The 20,456-nt window shown below is 36.0% G+C and overlaps 2 protein-coding genes and 1 long non-coding RNA gene across 3 annotated transcripts; all 3 read left to right on the top strand.

The window, feature by feature from the left end:
* The first annotated feature begins 201 nt into the window (after positions 1 to 201).
* LOC118438842 lies at positions 202 to 738 on the top strand. Its single transcript, XM_035859626.1, has 2 exons — positions 202 to 486; positions 577 to 738. Exons 1-2 carry the CDS (start codon positions 319 to 321, stop codon positions 736 to 738), a joined length of 330 nt encoding a protein of 109 aa, XP_035715519.1. The 5' UTR covers positions 202 to 318.
* A 9,037-nt stretch (positions 739 to 9,775) lies between these two features.
* LOC110859683 lies at positions 9,776 to 11,907 on the top strand. Its single transcript, XR_002548885.2, has 2 exons — positions 9,776 to 9,914; positions 11,497 to 11,907. It is a non-coding gene; the product is annotated as an uncharacterized LOC110859683 (long non-coding RNA).
* Positions 11,908 to 14,518: 2,611 nt separating this feature from the next.
* On the top strand, positions 14,519 to 18,601 carry LOC110859669. The gene is made up of 6 exons (XM_022108641.2): positions 14,519 to 14,740; positions 15,233 to 16,144; positions 16,237 to 16,267; positions 16,408 to 16,668; positions 16,826 to 17,319; positions 17,686 to 18,601. The coding sequence occupies exons 1-6, from the start codon at positions 14,624 to 14,626 to the stop codon at positions 18,445 to 18,447; spliced, it is 2,577 nt and encodes an 858-aa protein (XP_021964333.2). The 5' UTR covers positions 14,519 to 14,623; the 3' UTR covers positions 18,448 to 18,601.
* Positions 18,602 to 20,456: the final 1,855 nt, after the last annotated feature.

The following is a 20,456-nucleotide window of genomic DNA, read 5'->3' as shown; positions in this document are numbered from 1 at the left end:
GTGGCGATAAGTATCCAACTATACAGTATGTAATCCCAGTCTACAACTATCTGCTAGAAAACATTGCAGAGTTCAACAAGTCGACCAACCAAGCTGCTGAATTTCAGTCCGCCGTCATGTCATGATAAAATCGCCCAGTACTACAACCTAACAGGACAGAGTACTCCTCTTAACGAAATATATGGATGTGCAATTATTTTGGACCCTACTCTGAAAGGATCCTTCTTTAAAGATAAGAATTGGACACAAGGTAGCATAGATGCGGTACAGGAGAAGACACAGCAGGTCTTTACAAATTATGCCATCAGCCCCGTAGAAATGTCTCCTGAAAAGGTACCTACACAAGAATGCAGCACTTCCTTAGTAGCCCAGCTTTACAAAAAACGCAAACTAGATGAGCGAAGCGAATTTGACCGCTATATGGCTCTTCCTGTGATTGCACATGAAAATAATGGCGTGCCGTGCAATCGACTAGAATGGTGGAAGGTATGTAGATACATTCAGAGCATTATAACTTATAAGTTATAAATATTTTGGTCATTATTTAGTTATGCATAATTCATATTTTCATTACAGGCCAATGAATCTCAATTCCCAGGACTGGCCAAAATGTCTCGTGACTATTTAGCAACACCAGCGACCAGTGCCCCTTCCGAGCGTGCATTTTCCAGCGCCAAACTTTTGATTGGAATCGATATAAACTTTCCTCTGGAACAATTAGTGAATGCATGTGCTTAAAATCATGGGCAAAGTCAAAAATTCTTGACTAACAACCTTAATTATTTACTAGGATAAAATTTTCCTTGTCTTTGTTATTTTAATAACAAAAAATTATAAAAATTAAAAATAAAGTACCATTGTTGACAAATGCATATTGAGTAGCGTTAAGGTCACCCTTTCAGTAGAAACAGTGATATTTGTGGTGAAAAATATTCAACCGGAAACTATGCAGGGACATATAAATATGTACGCACACGGTTATGCAACCAGACAAATATGTAAAGACAAATATGCAACAAATATACAGGATTTAGTAGATTCTATAAGTGTACAATTATTCAATCATATTTTCAAGACGGCAAATTCAGATAATGACAAAAAATCATGACAAATTAGGAATCTGGTTTCAGCTGAGGGAAATCGGAAATGATTGACTAGTGTGCAGTAGTGGGGGTTATACAAGTGGGACAGTGATGTTATGTGCCAAAATTTCAAAATTGTAGTTGAAAGATGAAATTTAGAAATTTCTCGCAAGTTGCAAGCAACTATTTAGGAAAACGAGGGAAACTTCCGAGGTTCCCGTCGGGTCCAGGATATCCATTATGTTTCATTCATGGTATCGGCAAAATTCATATTTGGCGCCATGGCGTGGCGGCATATTCGACAAATTTAATTGTTTTCAATTTTAAAACCGACAAAACTTTTGATATCCTTGACAGATTTGCAAAACTTTTGACTAAGATCATGGCAAATAGCCCAACTTCCACCGTGAAATTTTTCAAAAAATTTATTGTGTAAATTTTTTTTGAAAACTTTCACATTTTCTTAATCATGAGGATGCGTCGAACAAATCATACAAATATTTCAAAAATTTAAAATTTGTAGCTGTTTATTTTTTTCTTAAAATTTTAACTTTTGGGGTTATCTTAAGCGAAAGTTTGGAAAATCCCGCGGAAACTGAATTTATGGAGGTTTGAAATTGGTCTAGAATTCAGATTTTTAGCTTTGCATCATGCCATGACGCGGATGAGTTTTGCACGAAAATATGGATGGACCCTGGACACGATCTCACCTCGGCAGTTTACTTTGTAAGTAGGATGAGTCACATTTCGAAAAATATAAGCTACGCTATAAGAACTCTGGTTATGAACCGTTGATATATCAGGTACAATGACTCAAATCGAGGTGCAAACTAATAATATGAAGTTAAAGTTAAAAATTTTGTCAGCAGATGGGGTAAATTATTTATTGTTCAATAAATGAATATATAGAAAGGTTCAGATTGTATTCCAAGGTTTTTTGACATAATTATCTTTTTGTACCAGAATTGCCGCTTTGAAAATATGATTCAATAATAATACACATCCTATTTGTTGCATATTTGTCGGGTTGTATAAATTTAGTGCGCATATATAATTCTTGGATAATTTAGGCTGTATATACATATATGTATACATAGGTATGTATGTAAATATGTTGGCATCACCCTTTGAGTATTTAGACTACATGATTGTACATTTGTAATTATGTATCGCAATCATATACAAACATAAGACTAATCCGATCCGATCCGAAATCCGTCGGATTGATCCTAGTCGGATCGGATTGGTTGGTTAATCCGTCTCGGATCAATCCGAGACCCTGCATAATCCGAATCGGTTTGATCCGAAGACCTCAAAATCCGATCCGATCCGATCCGAACCCATTCCTACCCGTAACCAAGTAAACTTACAAAAATCAGCTTACGAACTAAACACGTGCCCTTCTGCTTCTTGAGGTATTGTAAGGTCGTAAGTTGTAAAACAGTACTCTAGTCAGATATGGTTTACCAGTTTTCTTGTGTATTTATTCAAGCAGCACTCTTAGAAATAATTTTACCCTTTTGAAAAGTAGTCGAGATTTCAATTCTAAATTATGTAAAGTGTACTAAATCCTGAGTAAGCTTTATTCTTCATCAAGTTAACCTTACTCTGAATTTATTATAGTTTACTTAACTCAGAATTGAAAGCTATTCCTTTTCAAAAGGGTAAAATTATTTCTAAGAGTGCTGCTTGAATAAATACACCTTATCTATCTAGGTTAACACAAATTGTTTAAAAGATTATGTAAATGTATGCATAAGCTTGATTGTCATTTCAGCACACATCGCGACGGCGTCCTTTCCGTGGCTCTGATGTATATCAAATTTTTGGAGCAGTACCAGTACAAAGTGACAAAGTCGAATATTAACGTCATAGGGACCGACACAAGATGGACGTTTATTTTACAGAAATAGGTCACTAGCTTCATAGATTCATATTGTCGCCGAAACTTGAATATTTTGTATACTTAATCTATGCATTTTTAATTGATTCATGATATTTTAATAATGGTATATGTATGCAACCTTGAAATTTGTGTGAGTGACCGGAAAGCGTCACTTGTGTCTATGAAAGGACCAGCAAAGGCCCACAAAGACAGAGAAGAGATACCCATAGTCCTCGTCTGTTAAACTCATGAAATTTGTAACTAAAACTAATTGGCATGTTCTCAAATAAAATTGTAATTTCTTGTTGCTGTAATTCCACTTGTAGCGTCCTGAATAATTGCCAGCCAGCCCTATTTGGCGAAGGAAGGAAGCGTGAAGGTGAGGTGCTGGAGAAGGAAGGGCTGGTGAAGGAAAAGTCAGCATAACAAGATCATGCTAAAAGATCACCATGGTTACGGCGAAGCCTAAGTATGCATTCAGCTGCAACTTTTAAAAGGTCGCACTGAGATTTCGCCCATACCCTTCGTTACATGGAAAACATGTTGAAACAAAAAAATCAGAATTCTGTTTTACAGACACGTTTTTTTATTTTTTCAAAAATTCTAATTCCTTCAGGTAGAAAGTCCGATGCCTAAAATTCCAAATCCATTTATTGGCATCAAGGAAGTGTTTCCGACCAGGGGCTTGCCATTTATATTATTCTCCAGGATAATAAGCAAATTGTAAGCCTTCATTCTACTTGATCGGATGAAAACTCACGGAATTAGAGCTTTTTGAAATATTTCCATTAAGCAAACTATTTACATATGTACGTATGTATATTTACGTGTTAGGTTACTGGTTGCTAACGTGTGCTAATAGTGCAAAGTTTATTTAGCATTACGAGAACATAACAATCCTAAAAATCCTGCAACACTCGGGATTGATCAAACTCTATGAAATATAAATATAACGCATCCGCACCCAGTGGGGGATTAATTTTGATACCACAAATTCATACCCACTGGGGAATTAAATTGGTATACCGCGCATCCATCCACAGGAGAATTAAGAACGTTTAAGATTTTATAATTGCATAGGATTTTATGATTTTATAACTTACATAATGAACTTAGCACCTGTAAGCTAATGTGTTCTACTAATTGAGATCGGTAAAAATCCCTTAAGTATACGGGTGAAGACTAAACGCAGTTCTTTGTAAGTAGATAATTTACATAGCGTTTCCAAAATCTACTTTTATTTGTAAAAAATGTTGCAATTAGTGTAGTATCATTTCTTAATAGATAACTTTTCTCAGTGTAAGTGTCAGTGGATCATTTTGCGGTACGGTGGACCATCTTGCGATCAGTTCCGATTTTTATTGAGCAATTGAAAAATGACGGATTTTTTTGTTTACCAAAATGTTGCTGACAAATTGCAACACGTCGGTTTGGCCGATCTGTCATTTTGACACCTTGTGTCACAAAAAATTTCGAAACATGGTTTCTGATAGACAATTGCATGGGCATTTCAATAAAAAATAGTACAACTGGCTAAGATAGCTCCTGTGTACTAATTTTATTGGCGTGAGGTAGACGTTGGTCATTACAATTGGCCCTACTAGGTGTAATGTCTTAAAATTATTCAGAAATGCAACTTACATAAAACATAATACATAAAACTACAATAGTAACAGTATCCTGAGGATTGCCAAATATGTATAAAACTCATATGGCTGTTCATATCACAGTTAGAAAGGAAAGTTATAAAACAATTTTTCGCGTGGAGATAATGAGTGTAATGAAAAATTTAATGAATGGGAGAGCAAAATCCTGGTGGAGTGTATCCGGCCGAATTTCCATGTCTATATTTAACGAATTACGTGAAAGGTAGTTATTAAGGTGTGAAAGCACTTTATAAGATCGTTATGTCTTGGTCCGACAACTTTTGAACGAAAAGACATAGAGCCTTGAAATTTTGATGGGAAATTCCTAATGTCAAACGACAGGGCGAGTTCGAACAGGGACACTGTAGGTCACACTCTTCAAGGTCAAAAGGTTATGAAATGTCATTTAAGGGTCAAATTGCATACATATTTCAATTTGAACTGAATTTTAACCCAGAATTCAATGGTGACCTACATTTTGACTGGTCACAAAAGTAACTTGAAGGTCCCAGAATTATCATAAACAGTTGAATTTGATACATTTTTCAGAATTGTGCAAAACGCATTAGAAATGTCAATATTAACAGATTTTGAACGGATAAACCCAATAATATTGTGTGAACACCATATTATGGTGTTCAGGTTGACGGATAACACACTGATTTCACCTGTTGGTTACATTCGTTGTAACCCGTTATTTTTAATAATTTGATTTTATTATTCCAACTTGGGATATTTCCCTCTACGTGCATAAATTTGTGTAATGTGCTTTCCCCAACATCCCGCCTACGCAAACGTATAGTCAGGTCGCTGTAACACTTTCGGTTCGTTCGGTTTGAATCATTTTTTATTCATAGCCGTATGTAATGTGCGTTGAACAACTCGATTCAATTGTCTTTAGTAACGTAGGTATTTAAAATTTATCTTGAGCGTCATTTTAAATATTATTTCAACCCTTGGTCCAGATTGTGAAGACTTACCTTATGTATTTGTGAACTTTTATTGTAGCGGTAGTGCATAGGCATGTGTACATACATATATTTCAAAAATACAAAAAAAAACTCAATAAACTTATTTCCACAGAAACGTGTGTGTCACTTTGTGTGCTATTATTAAACTATTCAATTATTATTTCCCACTTATTTGAAAGTGATAACGAAACTTAAATTCGGTTCGAATTCTTAAAGTGCTTAAATGTTCCGTGTACATAAATTATTCTATGCATGGCACGTTTGCTGACTAATAATGTCCCACAAGAAGACTGCATGGTGTACCGAAGTTGAAGCGATATTGTAATAGTTTATTGGTAACTTACTTGAAAAATTTACAGCAAAAAACATTATTGTGATTCAAATACGCTTGGCAGTTAAATACCAAATAAGTAAATCCAAATCTCTCGATTTCATTGCCCTGACAAAATAGGAATGGGTGACTTCTTCTATTTACTTCTTGTAACTGTGACACCAATCCTCTACGTACGGAGTACAACGATTGATCAAACCGGGGACAAATTCCTGACGACGGATGAAATTTTTCTTATCAACCTCACCGACTATCTTGTTCCCTTTGAGAACTGTACGACGATGGTGTTCACTCGAGACAAACTGTACTTGGGGAGCAAATGGCCCACCCACGTGCCAATAATTTCACTGGTCTACGATACCAAGATAAGCTTAGTGACCGGGAAGCTGATAGAGGATAAATTTTCTATGGTACGAAGGCGAAATCCGCATTGTTGGGCGACATTTGCAATCATACCAGAAAAAGGTGGATTTTCTGAACGAAAGCAATATATTTTAATTTTCTCAGCCTATCCTCATTCATTCAAAAAACATGGCGGCCGCATTATTTTATTATGATGACAGGTGATAAACAAAATGTACAGATTGATTTCAAGAAGGCTATATTTATCTTCGAACATATCGGTGTAATTGAAGTTATCTTAGTAGATGTGACAACAACATGCAATTCAATCTTACAGTTTGAATACCACAATATATACCATCAGTTCAAATTAGTAACTCCCCCAAATATTACGTATAGCGGTAGGAAATCTGGAGAGATGGAATATTCCGTAGCATGGTATCACGTACAGTGTGCTCCAGCTGATTGCTTCCACAAGCTCGTTCAAATGGGTAAAAATGTGTCGCGGCTTGGCAAATACTTTTGGACTATTGAAGGCATAAGTGTCGCAACGTTGGTCAAGCTGACTGAATTAGCTAACTTAACAGATAATCCGGGACATCGTTATTCTCACGATGTACTTAAGAAGGTAGCGGATGTAACCACGTTTCATCAAATTATTTCCTATCTGATTCTTGAAGACGTTCTTATTTATGGTTTTGCACTCAAGCATCCTTACCACCATTTTGAAGGTTTATTCCCACTGTATTCCTTTCAGAGTCGTGGGTATGGTTTCATCCTGCATGGCGTTAAGAAGTACGGCTTTGTATCGTGTTACGGAATAAAGAAGGACTCCGACACGTTAGGTACCCTCAGTAGTCCGTTTGATGTTACTAGTTGGGCTTACATGGCGGTGTGTTTCATCATAGTGGTTTTAATTTTAACGTCAATACTTAGAAGATTTATTTCCGATGCATTGGTCATATTTGTTGGAATATCGTTGGAGAACTCAGGATCGTTGTCTGCCTATGAGATCGGGTTTAAGCGAAAGGGATATGTTTGGAATTTATACCATAGTCGCAATTTGGACTATCTTAGGAGGAACTATTTTAACTAATTGGTACAAATCATTGTTCACCATGGAAATGATTATCCAGCAGTGTATAAGTCACCTTGGACAAGTGTGATGGATGTGGAAGACATACAACTCTTTACGCCTTTTGATTTCCTGGGGTCAACTGGCGTGACATCATTTGCTGATTATTATCGGTATCTCATATTCTATTGGCAAATACTCAATATCTGTCACCATCTTCGTGGTTATGGAGGTGACGATAAGCAACGGGTTAAGGACAGCAAAATAGCATCAAACCTGTTTAACAGGCTGGTAGGACAATTTGGGATGGATGATAATATGAACATCGTAAGGACTGGGACGTTCAGCCTAATGGATGGTGTGTCTGTGGTGCAATCATTCAACAAAAGTGTGCTCAAGGACTTCCCAATTCAACCGGTGGAATATTATTGGGACCATCAGAGTGTCTTGGAGCGTTTACAGACTTGTGGCGCTAATGGACACCAAGGAGAACGTTGAAGGAATTACACGGTTCTTTAATAATCATCAACGAAATCGCATCTACGTAAATGTAGAGGGAGATTACTTCTTTACCGAGCGAAGACCGTATCCTTTTGGTTGGGCGCTACCTCCAATAAGAAGCAATTACGTCGAGAAACAGCTGAAGATGTTTATATCGTCGGGAATTTTTACACATTTGAAAAGCGTCTATAATATATGGAAACCCGCTAAGCTTCTTGGGCAATATGCGAATTGGAGATATCCAAAAATCGAAGCTGTTTCACGATTAAATTTTAGTTCCAAGGTCACAGCTGGTTTTTATGTATGTGGGATTTGCTTGATAATTTGTGTGTTGGCATTCGTTGCAGAATTTGTAAGATATAAATATAATCTGAAATATATCTACTGGTTTAATAGGTTATTAAGTAACTTTATGAGTTTAAATAATTAACACTTTGGGGCTGGCTCAATATTTAGGTATGCACAAGATTTGCAAACTAATATTCTTAAAAAAATAGTAAGAAATATACAAATTTAAATTAATTTGCTGGAAATTATTTGCATGTATATTTGTGAATTATTTTCGCGCTATATCGATACTAATTAAGAGGGTATTACAGAAAATGGCAACTGTAAGGAATTATTTGTCTAATAATTGCTATGGGCATCCGAGGAAATTCCTGGTTTTTTTCTGGCTGCTGGTACATTTAACTAAACGATTGACAAAAGACAACATGATTGCAAAGGACAAGTATCTGATAATTTACTTATGAACTCGATATGATATTTCTTGAGTCTTAACGGAAACCTTTTCACTAACCTTTAATTATTTTATCCAACATACTAATTACTACTTTTCTCGTGCCAACATAAATAAGTTCAAATTTGGTGCAAGCATGAGTTATGATTTATAATCTAATAAAAAATTAGTCAGAAACAATAAAAAAATTCCTGAATAATGTTAACATAATTCGTCTGCAGCGTTAAAAAAAATTGTCCGGCAACGTTAAAAAATCACAACAAACCTCGCTACCGTGGAAAATTTCTAAATCGGAAAAATTTTTAAATTTCCATTGGGTACGGAAGTTTGCCTCTGAATTTCACCATTTTCACCATTTTGTTATCAGTTTTGACATCAGCAGACCCAAAGATTAAATATAACCTCGATTCCAAATCCTCTTAACTAATTGAGATTTATGGACTTTTGTAGCATAAAAATTGTAAATCACTAGGCTAGTTATTAGGGTGAGCTTGAAAAAATTGTCAGTAGATGCTGACAAGTTTTTTGCGATAATTGCTAGCGATTATCGCAGTCAAATTGTACATATTTCCATATAAATAATTATTTATGACACAAGCTAATCAAGTAATTAGGAATTAGTAATTATGTAGTAATTAACCATAATTACTCATTTTTAGAAATGTATTAAATTGTTTTTGTACTTAGCCAACCCAACCAACCAAACAGCAATCACTCTCTGATCATCCCATGTATAAAATTCTGAATTCTGAAATCAATTCAGGGTAGAACGTGAGTATTATTTAATTTATAGATTTCAGTCATATTAATCTTTATCTTACCTAACTTAATAAATATTTATACCTCCTACACTAATGAGAATCAGGTTTTCTTCATGAATAAAAAATACACTAATTTATTTGCACATGATACATATTTACGAGTAATTTTGTTCGCATTGTACATATGTGCAATTTATTATTTAATCTCAACTCGAAAATCTTTGAGCAACCGCATATATTAATTATGTGAGGGTTTACTTAACTTAATAAATATTTATTACGAAATTTTGGTGGAATTGTGGGAGGTAATTTTTCTATTTGAATTCAATTAAGCACGTTCTCTTGCTCTGACATTCAATTTTGCGTTGCTAGATTGACGCAGAGTTCATTTCCATGACGTAAATACCAAGTAGGAATCGTGCATAAATACAGACCCATCCCAAGATTCGGAATTATTCGATATTCTTCAATTGATTGCTTATGTATGTATATCTTGCTTTAAACTCGCTGTAGGATGAAATTTTTCGCAATTCTAATCATCGCGGGGACTTTTGCTGAATTTGGTAACTGTATTCCGTCTGGTAAAAAAATATTTCTTAAATCATTTTTAGTTAATAAGTCATTGGTAAATAAATGAGTTTTTGTACTGGGTTCTTGGCACCTAGTTGTAAGAAAGTAAGGGTATTTTGAGTACAACGCAGACGATTGCTATGCTAATGGATATTTTGGTTTGCGATGACGTACTGGTATAAATTCTAAAAACAATTTGTAAAGAGATCGCTTGTAAAATGTACACACATGCCACGGTACTGTGCATTTTTACGCCCATCAATTCCCCGTCATCGATTCCCCCCCATCGATTCTCACCCAACAAGTTCCCCGCTTTATCAATTCCCCGTTGTCAAATTCTCACCCGTCTAATGAAATGCATCGAAGTTTTTCCCAATTTTAAATGTTATTCATGCGATCCGATAATTCTACCTTAAACCCCATTTTAAGTCTAAAAGGGATTTTGGATATACTTAGGATTAGCCCATGAAATTCTAGCAATAATATAATGATAAAACCTCACGCGTCAAAATGCGTCCAAATTTTTAAATAATGTGTTTATTTTGATAATTTAAGTCAGGTTTCTTAATTTTTACTTTGAGTTTTGATTATTGATTTGCACTTTTGACTTTTCGGCCTTAGCCTCTTGATTGATTGATTAATTAATAGTCATTTATTCACATGTTATTCCTTGATCAGTACAATTTAATGACTGGTTTTCATCAAGTAACACTAAAAAAATAGATTAAAGGAAAAAAGGCCTACATGACCTTAGCTTTCCTCTGAGAAAGCTTAAGGCCTCAGATCGGGAATCTTAGATCTCAGTGAGGTCGGTCTCGGTTTTTCCAATTTCAAAAACATTAGGCTCATTGTCAGCCTCACTGGCCTCGGCGGAAAATTTCAAGGCCCCGACCTCGACCTCAAGTTGAGGACCTGAGGCCTCAGCCTTTCCAGTTTTCAAAAAGAAGCCTCACAGCTCACAGCTCATGCCACAATCTGATAAGGGAGAGGTGTAGGGTGGTTATCACCGATTTTGACCGGGAAACTTTTAAACTGTTCACGCTCAGAAATAAAACCACCTGCCCTTTTTCGTTTTCCAGAATGCCCATGTTTCCGCAAGTGGTGAAATAAAAATAAATAGAAAATTCGTCTAAAATCTGGTTTTGCAAAAGGCTGTCACTTATCGAATTTTAACTCAATTTCAAAAATTAGACACAATTTTAGATCAGATTTACTTCCCTGACCTTATTAAAATTCACTTTTATTTTCATAAAATTAACATTGCTTGCGTTTGTAATATTCAGACATAGCATTAAAATATGAAGTTTAAAAAAATTCAATGGATTTTTATAACTTCAAAGAAGTTATTCTGTGGAAAATTTGTTTAATTTTTGAAATCGGACGACAATTCGAAAAGTATCAGCGTTTTCAAAAATCTAGATTTTGGTTGAATTTTTTCTTAATTCGACCAAAGGCGAAAAAATGTGCATTCATGAAAAAGCTCATAAAGAGATGACTGACATTGTCAGACCACGTGCATATTTTTTTGTTTTATTTATTTTTTATTTGTGTCTTTATTGTATGATAATTTTTCAATTCTTTTCTATGTATTAGGTCCATCAAGTCCGGATCGTTGCAGTAATAATCAATGTGGTCATGTCAGCAATCCTTGCGGTGCAAATTCCTACAACTGCAATATAATCACCCAGCGATGCGTCTGTTCGGAGTCAGATCTTTCGAACATTCTAGATGAAGTAGTTGGCAGGCTTGAAAACATTGTGAACGATTTGGATTAGGTGGTGCCGGTGAAAAAACCGATGAAGCCAGAATGGCAGGTGTTATGCAGCAAGTCTAATTGTACATAAGTAGTTCACGAAAATAAAAAGTTCCATTGTATGTATGTAGAAGATTAATTATGTTAATATATTTACATATGTACCTAATTATGTACGTAATATATGTTTCTCGAATTTAGTCTGCTGGACACCTGCCAAATAAAAAAATTCTGAAATTTGCATTTACATATTTTCATTTTTAGTTTTATGTGTGTACCCCCGCTTTTGACATCACCATAACCAATGTAATCTTTGCGCGTGGGTTGGTAAATATATGGCTATTTTTCCGTCAAATGGATACATGCGAAAGCATACAAGAATAATTGGTCCCAATTAACCGAAAGTTGTGCATAATAACAACAAGTGTATTGGTGATTAATCGATTTGTTCAATGGACTATAACGTAATTTTCGACATGAAGTTTAAGTACACTCCAAGAAATTCGGGATGATCGATGTGACACTGTTGTCGCCGTGGTGTTTGGGATTGGTGACTCAATTTGCACCGAACTGATAGCGGGTTATTTCCACGCCGTGACTAACAAGGGAAACCTCCAAGGTGCCGGTCGCGCCCAGGGTACCCACCATGTTTTTAACAATCTACTAGGGCCCTAGATGAAGGATTCATTCTTATTTACGTGTAAAACTTATATTTGGCGCCGTGCCGTGGCGCCACATTCGCCAAAATTGAATGTTTTTATTTTTAAAACCGCCATATTGAAATATTGGACAGATTTTTAAAATATTTGGCAAAAATCATGACAGGAGTTCAACTTTCTTATCTCATGAATTTTTTTTTTAATTATTAGCTCACCCTGCGTAGCATGAGAGCTATTGAATTCCTCTTGTCCGTCTGTCCGTCCGTCTGTCTGTCCGACCGTCTGTCTGTCCGTCTGTTAACGAGTTTTCTGCATCAATTGATGCTATTTAAAAATCCCCTTGACCATTATTGAATAAGTTAGACGCACCATTGGTATTGAACAAACCGAATCGAATTTTTTAATAAATTAATAGCACCGTTGATATCTAACAATCGGTAACACAAAATGATGCGAAATAATTGGGAGAAGGGATGTAAAACCCACCAATAGTGCAAAATATCCGGGAGAAATGGTCATACAATTTTGACAAAGTTTTCAAAATTATGTCGCCCGGATCGTCGCTAATGCTGCAGTAATGGTGCAACGGCTAGCCGTTTTTATTGCACGATGGGTGCAAGAATATATACGATTTATGATCTATTTTGCCGGCTTATTCCGCACCTTCGATGCAAAGTTCTGTCTAATCATCATGACAGGGTGAGCTACTTCTAACATTACTACGGCTAACAATCGTTAAAGCAAAGTGGTGCGAAATAATTGGAGGAATCGATGTACTCCGCACCAATGGTTATGATTGACTGAAAGTTCTAGTTAGCCCTGCCAGACATATCTTAACCTTGAAATCGTGTCAAAATTTAGTCACAATTTTAACCATTTTGGCTGCACCATTGGTGCAACATTATATCAAATTTCTGTTATTCCCCGTTTATTAGCTCGCCCTATTGAATTCCTCTTGTCCGTCTGTCCGTCTGTCCGTCTGTCTGTTAACGACTTTTTTGTATCAATTGATGCTAATTAAAATGTACCAGGTCCATTTTTTAATAAATTAATAGCACCGTTGGTATCTAACAATCGCTAACGCAAAATGATGCGAAATAATTGGTGGACGCGATGTATCACGCACCAATAGTGAAGAATCTCCGGGAGAAAGAGTCATATAATTTTGACATAAAGGTTTCAATATTAAATATTTAATTGGCACCACATGCTGCGCAGGTGGTGCATACTAATTCGCCCTTTTTTCATTTTTCCGTTTCCTTTGCACCCTTGGTGCAAGAATATATAAAAATTAAGATCTCTTTTGTCGGCTTATTCCGCACCTTTGGTGCAAAGTTGTCTAAATCATTATGAACCTTATTTTGTCGCATTATTCTACACTATTGATGCAAAAAAATCCTAAAATTCTACACCTACATATTCCGATTATAATGCACCATTGGAACCAAATTATAGAGTTATCCTTATTTTGTGCACTTATTCTGCACCATTGGTGCAAAATTATATACATCCTAATTAAATAATATTGCAGGGTGAGCTACTTCTAACGTTACTACGGTTTATTGCTTTTAACTTTTCGAAAAATTTCGTAATTTTCATAAAAATGGGGGTTCGTCGAAAAAATGCTGAAAATAGTTCAAAACTTAGAAATTTTGTATTTTAATTTATTTCTCAAAAATTTAGACTTTTGTGATCATTCTAAGCATAAAATTTTGAAAATCTGACATAAACGGCAAAACTTATGGGGGTTTGAAATTGGTCGAAAATGCAAATTTTTAAGTTTGGCGGCACGCTACGCCGCCAAATATGAGTTTTACACGGAAATATGAATGGATCCTCTATCTGGTGTCCTAGTGTCCTACATATTCTCGTATTTTATACTTGCGGAATAATAATTGTCGAGTAGGTTAAATTGATGAAATGTTTAACATAAATATTTTACCTCTTACAACTTGTGCATTGCGAAATTCGGAGTCATGAATTGATTGACACCACTGCACTGGCGCCTGGTTATCAGCAAGTATTTATTTGCCGTTATAAATTATAACAGAACCACAAAAGTCATATACATTACGTGCGTTCAATGACACTATGTACATAGCCGCTACCCAACTACGCTGTCTCTCCTATCTGAAATTACGCAACTTATCTCTCGCTTACGTATTTCATGTCTACCTTATCTTATCACTACTTCAGCTTACCTTAACGGTTTCAATTAATTGCGCATAAAAATATTATTAATTCACTTATTTCTCTCCTTGATGTTAATTGCACGTAAAACTGTTGAAATAATATCCACAATTATAAAATGGACACCATGGAAATGGACCATGGTATAAACGTAGAATCACTTGCATCCTGGTTTGATGTTCTCAAGTTGGAATCTTTTCTTGGATCTGGGTCATTCGGTTACGTTTTTAAAGCGGTAATTTTAAGTTTATTTTGGAATTGATTACAAATTAGACGCGAAGACTGTTAATTAACTTTATTCGTATCCATGCTTTAAATCCTGTACATACTTTATGATATAAGCTGGAAATGTTTGTCTGCAACGGAAGTGAAGGTAATTTTCCGTGACGGAAGTAAAGATGGAGAAAGTTTCACTTCCCTCGCCAACAGACATTTCTAGCTACATATATTCATGTATTGTAAAAAATGATTCGCTAGAACTTTGAACAATCCGACTTAATTTTTACGAAAATCAAATAAGCTCTCGCCCAACGGGAGACGGGCTTATACACTAGTTGGTTATAAAATAATTATTTATGTCGATTTATCTTCCCTATTACTCACGAATCTTCAAGGATGATTGAATACATAATAAGTTGCAAATTCATGAATTTGCAACTATAATTAAAGAATTCTTTAATTATAGTAGTAGTAACTACATAGACAATTTCATTGTTTTTAATGTTAGGTCCGTGGACAAGCTAACGTTACCGCCGTGAAGGTCATATTCATCGAAGGCCTGGGTGACACGCCAGACGACGAAACTGAAAAATATCGACTGCTCCGAGAATACAAACTAATGAAGGGCAAGAAACACGACAATTTAGTCCAAATCTTGAAAGAAACTCACAAAGCCTTCACTGTAGAGGATATCAACGTCTTGCTGAAAATACCGTGCCTTCAAAACAATTACAAAATTTTGGACCAATTTCAAATCTTCTATCTTCGAGCTCAACGAGGAACCCACATTCCGTCCTTATGCATCCAAATGGAGCTCTGTGGTAAGACGTTGCGTCAGTGGTTGAACATAAATAATGAGACGGACAACCCAGAACTGCACCCGGTTCGAAATCGAATTGTAAAGGACATGTGTGAAGGGCTAAAATATCTCCACGGTCATAACATTATACATCGAGATTTTCGTCCTGAAAACATACTGTTTTCATTAAGTCAAGATGAAGAGTTCGTATTTCCCGTTAAAGTGGGAGATTTTGGTCTATGTCGACAGATCCATAGTGAGGAAACTGCCACTAAAACACTAACTCCCGAAATAGGAAATATCATATATCGTGCACCTGAAGCTAATTCTGCGAATTACGGTATCCCCGCAGATTTGTACTCTTTTGGTTTAGTGTCTTGGGAAGTTGTACAGCAAATCAAACGGAAAGATACAAGATCAATGTTCTACAGGCTGGTGCATGATACAGAAACTAGTATTGTTAAGCGTTCAGCTTGGTGGTTTCGAGACTGGGAAAATACCATTATTTCCCTAACGAAAAGACACCCACAAGATAGAATTAAAGAAATCGACAAAATCATGTTAATTGACAGATGTGATGTGGAAGTAAGTGCTGAATCAGTGGAAAACCTTCTCACGCTCGTAAGCAAGCTATTTCTACAAATTTGTACCTTGGGTTGCAGTGAGGGTATTCGTCGTTATTTTTACTTTCCTCTTTTATGTTCCCTCTCCAGTCGCAGGCCAAGTCGGAGCGGAAATATGTCGGTAAATATAGTTTAGTGAGAGAAATTTTGCTACATAAAATTGTAACGGTGTTACAATTTTTTTGACGATTCATAACAGTTTTTTGTCTGATTTGGTGTACCAATGCAGAAAATGCTGTTTAAATTTGTGTAATATTTTAGGTTCTAAAATGGGTCCTGGTGGAAAGCTGGTCTCCATCCTGAAGGTGACCAAGGACAAGATCTCCATTAACACAAACGCAACAAAATCCATCTTTGAGAAGATTGGGGAAAATTATTTCGCAGTTTACTCGATCAATGGGCCCACACGTACAGGAAAAAGTTTCATGCTTTCCAATTTTATTCGCTATCTCAACCACGACGGCAGTCAGGGGAATAACTGGATTTTGAATGCCAAAAATATGGCTAATTTTGAATGGAGGGGTGAGTGGAGATGTAGCAATTTTTACGATTAAAACTGTAGAGGTGCATGCGGTTAAATTAAATACCGTGCAATTATACCAATCATTTACTATTAATGACCAGCATATTTTAAGTAAAAGCCATGAGGTCATTAATTTGAGTCAAACTCATTTCTTAGGCGGAACTGACCGTATAACGGTTGGAATTGACCTTTGGTCGGAGCCGTTTTGGACGACGCATAACGGGCGCCGAGTCGCCATTGTCCTCATGGACACGCAAGGCTCATTCGACGACCACACCACGATGCAGGAGAACGCCATCATTTTCGCCATCGCGACCCTCCTCTCGTCCGTCCTCATCTTCAACGTCATCCGCGACGTAGGCGAAGACGTGCTAAAGTTTGTTCAATTCTTTTCGAGCTTTGCTACCTTGACGGTCCCGGAATTTGAGGGAAACGCGGCGAGTGGAGAGCTGGGAGACGGCGCCTACCAGAAACTTCTCTTCCTCGTCAGCGATTTTCAATTTCTCGAATACTACCAGTTCGGATTTTACGACGACAACCACGTACCTAACGAACAGCAGGGGAACTATAAGAAGGACAAGTTGGACTCCAACCCTGATCAGCCGACGGAAATGAGATTGACGCATGACCAACTGCTCAAAAGCTACAAGGTATGCAGGTATTTAAATATTCATGGTTAGAAAAACTCCTGGTATTATATTCTGAGGCACCACCGTGTTTTTCTTGGTTTGTGTTACTGGAATTTTATTCGGGCATTGTTTGAATTTATTGAGTTTTACTGGGAGCAAAGTATTGAATAAAATCAGTCAAACAACGTAATTAACTTAAATTACTGAATTTTAGAAGAAAAAACCCGAAAAACCTCAATCTAGTAAAACCCGAGTTCTTGTATACATACATGCAAGTCGTTATAAAACTGAGTTGCATATTTAAGTAAATGTGCAAATTATTCTGGGAAACTGAACACAAAAATTTTGAGGTATATTTAAATCTAACAAAAATTAATTTTTCCGCAGGATGTCGGCGTTTATTTGATGCCCGAACCTGACAAGGGATTCAAACAACACGACAAACTGGACAATCTCGATCCTGAATTTGCATCTCATGTCGGCGCCTTCGTCCCCCTCATGCTGTCCCCAGGTCATCTCGTCACCAAAAAAATTGGTGGCGTTGAGGTCACTGGGTCCGAAATGATCAAATACGTCCACTCCTGGGCACCTTTGTTTGAAGGGAATGACCTCCCAGAAATCAAGAGAGTCTACCAGTCCGTCGCCGAGAGCCAATTCATCATCGCGAAACAGTCGGCCTCAACGTTCTATACAGATGAAATGCAAAAATTTCTCAAGGAAAATCCCGCCGGTGTGCGCCCTTCCGCACTGACCTCGCGACACTCGGACCTGATAAGAGAATCTTTCGTCATTTATCAAAGCAAATCAAAATTGGGCGGAGCGAAAATGGATCCCAAATTTAGCGAAGAATTCACTCCAGAGTCAGAACGCCTTTTGGAAACGTATCTGTCCATTAACCGCGCCAACTTGAAGGCAGCCAAGGCGAAGAGGAAGTTAGAGAAGACGCAGGAAGAGGTGAAGGAACAACAAGGTCACAGGAAGAAGCTGGAGGCTGAGGTTGAAGCTGTGACAAAGACCAATCTAGCTTTGGTGAATAATATGAAGGAACAACGGAGGGAATATGATCATAAAATTTGGAAGTTGCAAAAACAGGAGCATCTTACTTTTATGCAGATGCAACGAGATAGGAATTACAGCGATAGGTTCTAGATAGATTTACTTAAACGTATTTTGGATAAGGCCAATATCGTGTAGTGTTTATTGTGTAAACACCCTTCCACATAAACGAACTTTGTACATAATCGGTTATAGAATAATTTTAGCATTGATCATACTATTATAATAAAAAATATTAAAAAGTCAAAAAAAATTATCCATGGACTTTTGTTTTTGGGCTCTCATTTTGTAGTGCTAAGAAAATTCTGACCTTTGACTTGTCGGCGACCTTAAAAATCGGCGACGAGCGATTATTCTCTAATTAGTTTATACAATTGCGAGCGGAGTTTCGAAGCGCTAAGTGTACGGGATCATTCCCAAATTACAAATATGTAAATAACCATTACTTTAGCATACCGGCTGCAGATATGAAGAAAAAGAAAACGAGAAGCTGTAAAAATTCATAAATAATAGTTGATAAATAATTTTCACGGATAGAATTCCGTAATATCTGCCGCTCGTTGCCTATATAATTACTGGCAACTTTAACGTTTGTATGTACTATTTAAAAAAATTGTTAATGTATTTTATCATCACATTCTTGATAGATATGTTGGCTAGTTAATTTATTTATGAAAAATCCTGTTAGTATGAAAATAAATATGTTGTACTGAAACGAATTTATGGAATTCAGAAGCGAGAATCTGTGTTTTTCTCATTCGCGAGAAAAATGTCCTGATAAAAATGGAAATTCTCGCTCACGGATTCCGTCATAATTTTGTTTAAGTTGAACATTATGAAAGATCCTGAAACACGTGTTTAATAATTTATCTAATGCTGCGTAATTATAATGGTTTCGTCAATATAAGAGTTCCTGAACAATTTTCAAATAATTCGTTTGCAGGGTTAAAAAAATTGTCCGGTAACATTAAAAATCACAACAAACCTCGCCACTGTGGAAAATTTCTAAACCGGAAAAATTTGTTAATTTCCATCGGCTAGCGAAGCTTGCCTCGGAATTTTATCATTTTGAAAATTTTGCTATAAGTTTTGACATCAGCAGACCTGAAGATTCAATATAATCTCGACTCCAAATCCTTTGAACTAATGGAGATTTATGGACTTTTGTAGTAGAAAAATTGTAAATCACTAGGCTGCTTATTAAGATGAGCTTGAAAAAATTGTCAGTAGCTGCTGACAAGTTTTTTGCGATAATTGTTAGCAATTATCGCAGTCAAATTGTACATATTTCCATATGTATAATTAAATATGACACACGCTAATCAAGTAATTAGAAATTAGTAATTATGTACACTCTAAATAAAAATGAGTAAAATTTACCCAAGGTTGGGTAAAAAAGAGGATGACACAACAAAAAGGTAAAATTTGCCCAACATTGGGCAAATTTTACACAACTTTGGATAAATTTTGCTCATTTTTGTTTAGAGTGTAGTAATTAACCATAATTACTCAGTTTTAGAAATGTATTAAATTGTTTTTGTACTTAGCCAACCCAATCAACCAAACAGCAATCACTGTCTGATCATCCCATGTATAAAATTCTGAATTCTGAAATCAATTCAGGGTAGAACGTGAGTATTATTTAATTTATAGATTTCAGTCATATTAATCTTTATCTTACCTAACTTAATAAATATTTATACCTCCTACACTAATGAGAATCAGGTTTTCTTCATGAATAAAAAATACACTAATTTATTTGCACATGATACATATTTACGAGTAATTTTGTTCGCATTGTACATATGTGCAATTTATTATTTAATCTCAACTCGAAAATCTTTGAGCAACCGCATATATTAATTATGTGAGGGTTTACTTAACTTAATAAATATTTATTACGAAATTTTGGTGGAATTGTGGGAGGTAATTTTTCTATTTGAATTCAATTAAGCACGTTCTCTTGCTCTGACATTCAATTTTGCGTTGCTAGATTGACGCAGAGTTCATTTCCATGACGTAAATACCAAGTAGGAATCGTGCATAAATACAGACCCATCCCAAGATTCGGAATTATTCGATATTCTTCAATTGATTGCTTA

This window comes from Folsomia candida, unplaced genomic scaffold, assembly GCF_002217175.1.
Source record: "Folsomia candida strain VU population unplaced genomic scaffold, ASM221717v1 Fcan01_Sc027, whole genome shotgun sequence".
NCBI classification, from domain to species: Eukaryota; Metazoa; Arthropoda; class Collembola; order Entomobryomorpha; family Isotomidae; genus Folsomia; species Folsomia candida.
Note: the sequence above shows the minus strand (reverse complement) of the source record. Positions and strands in the feature narration are given on the sequence as shown.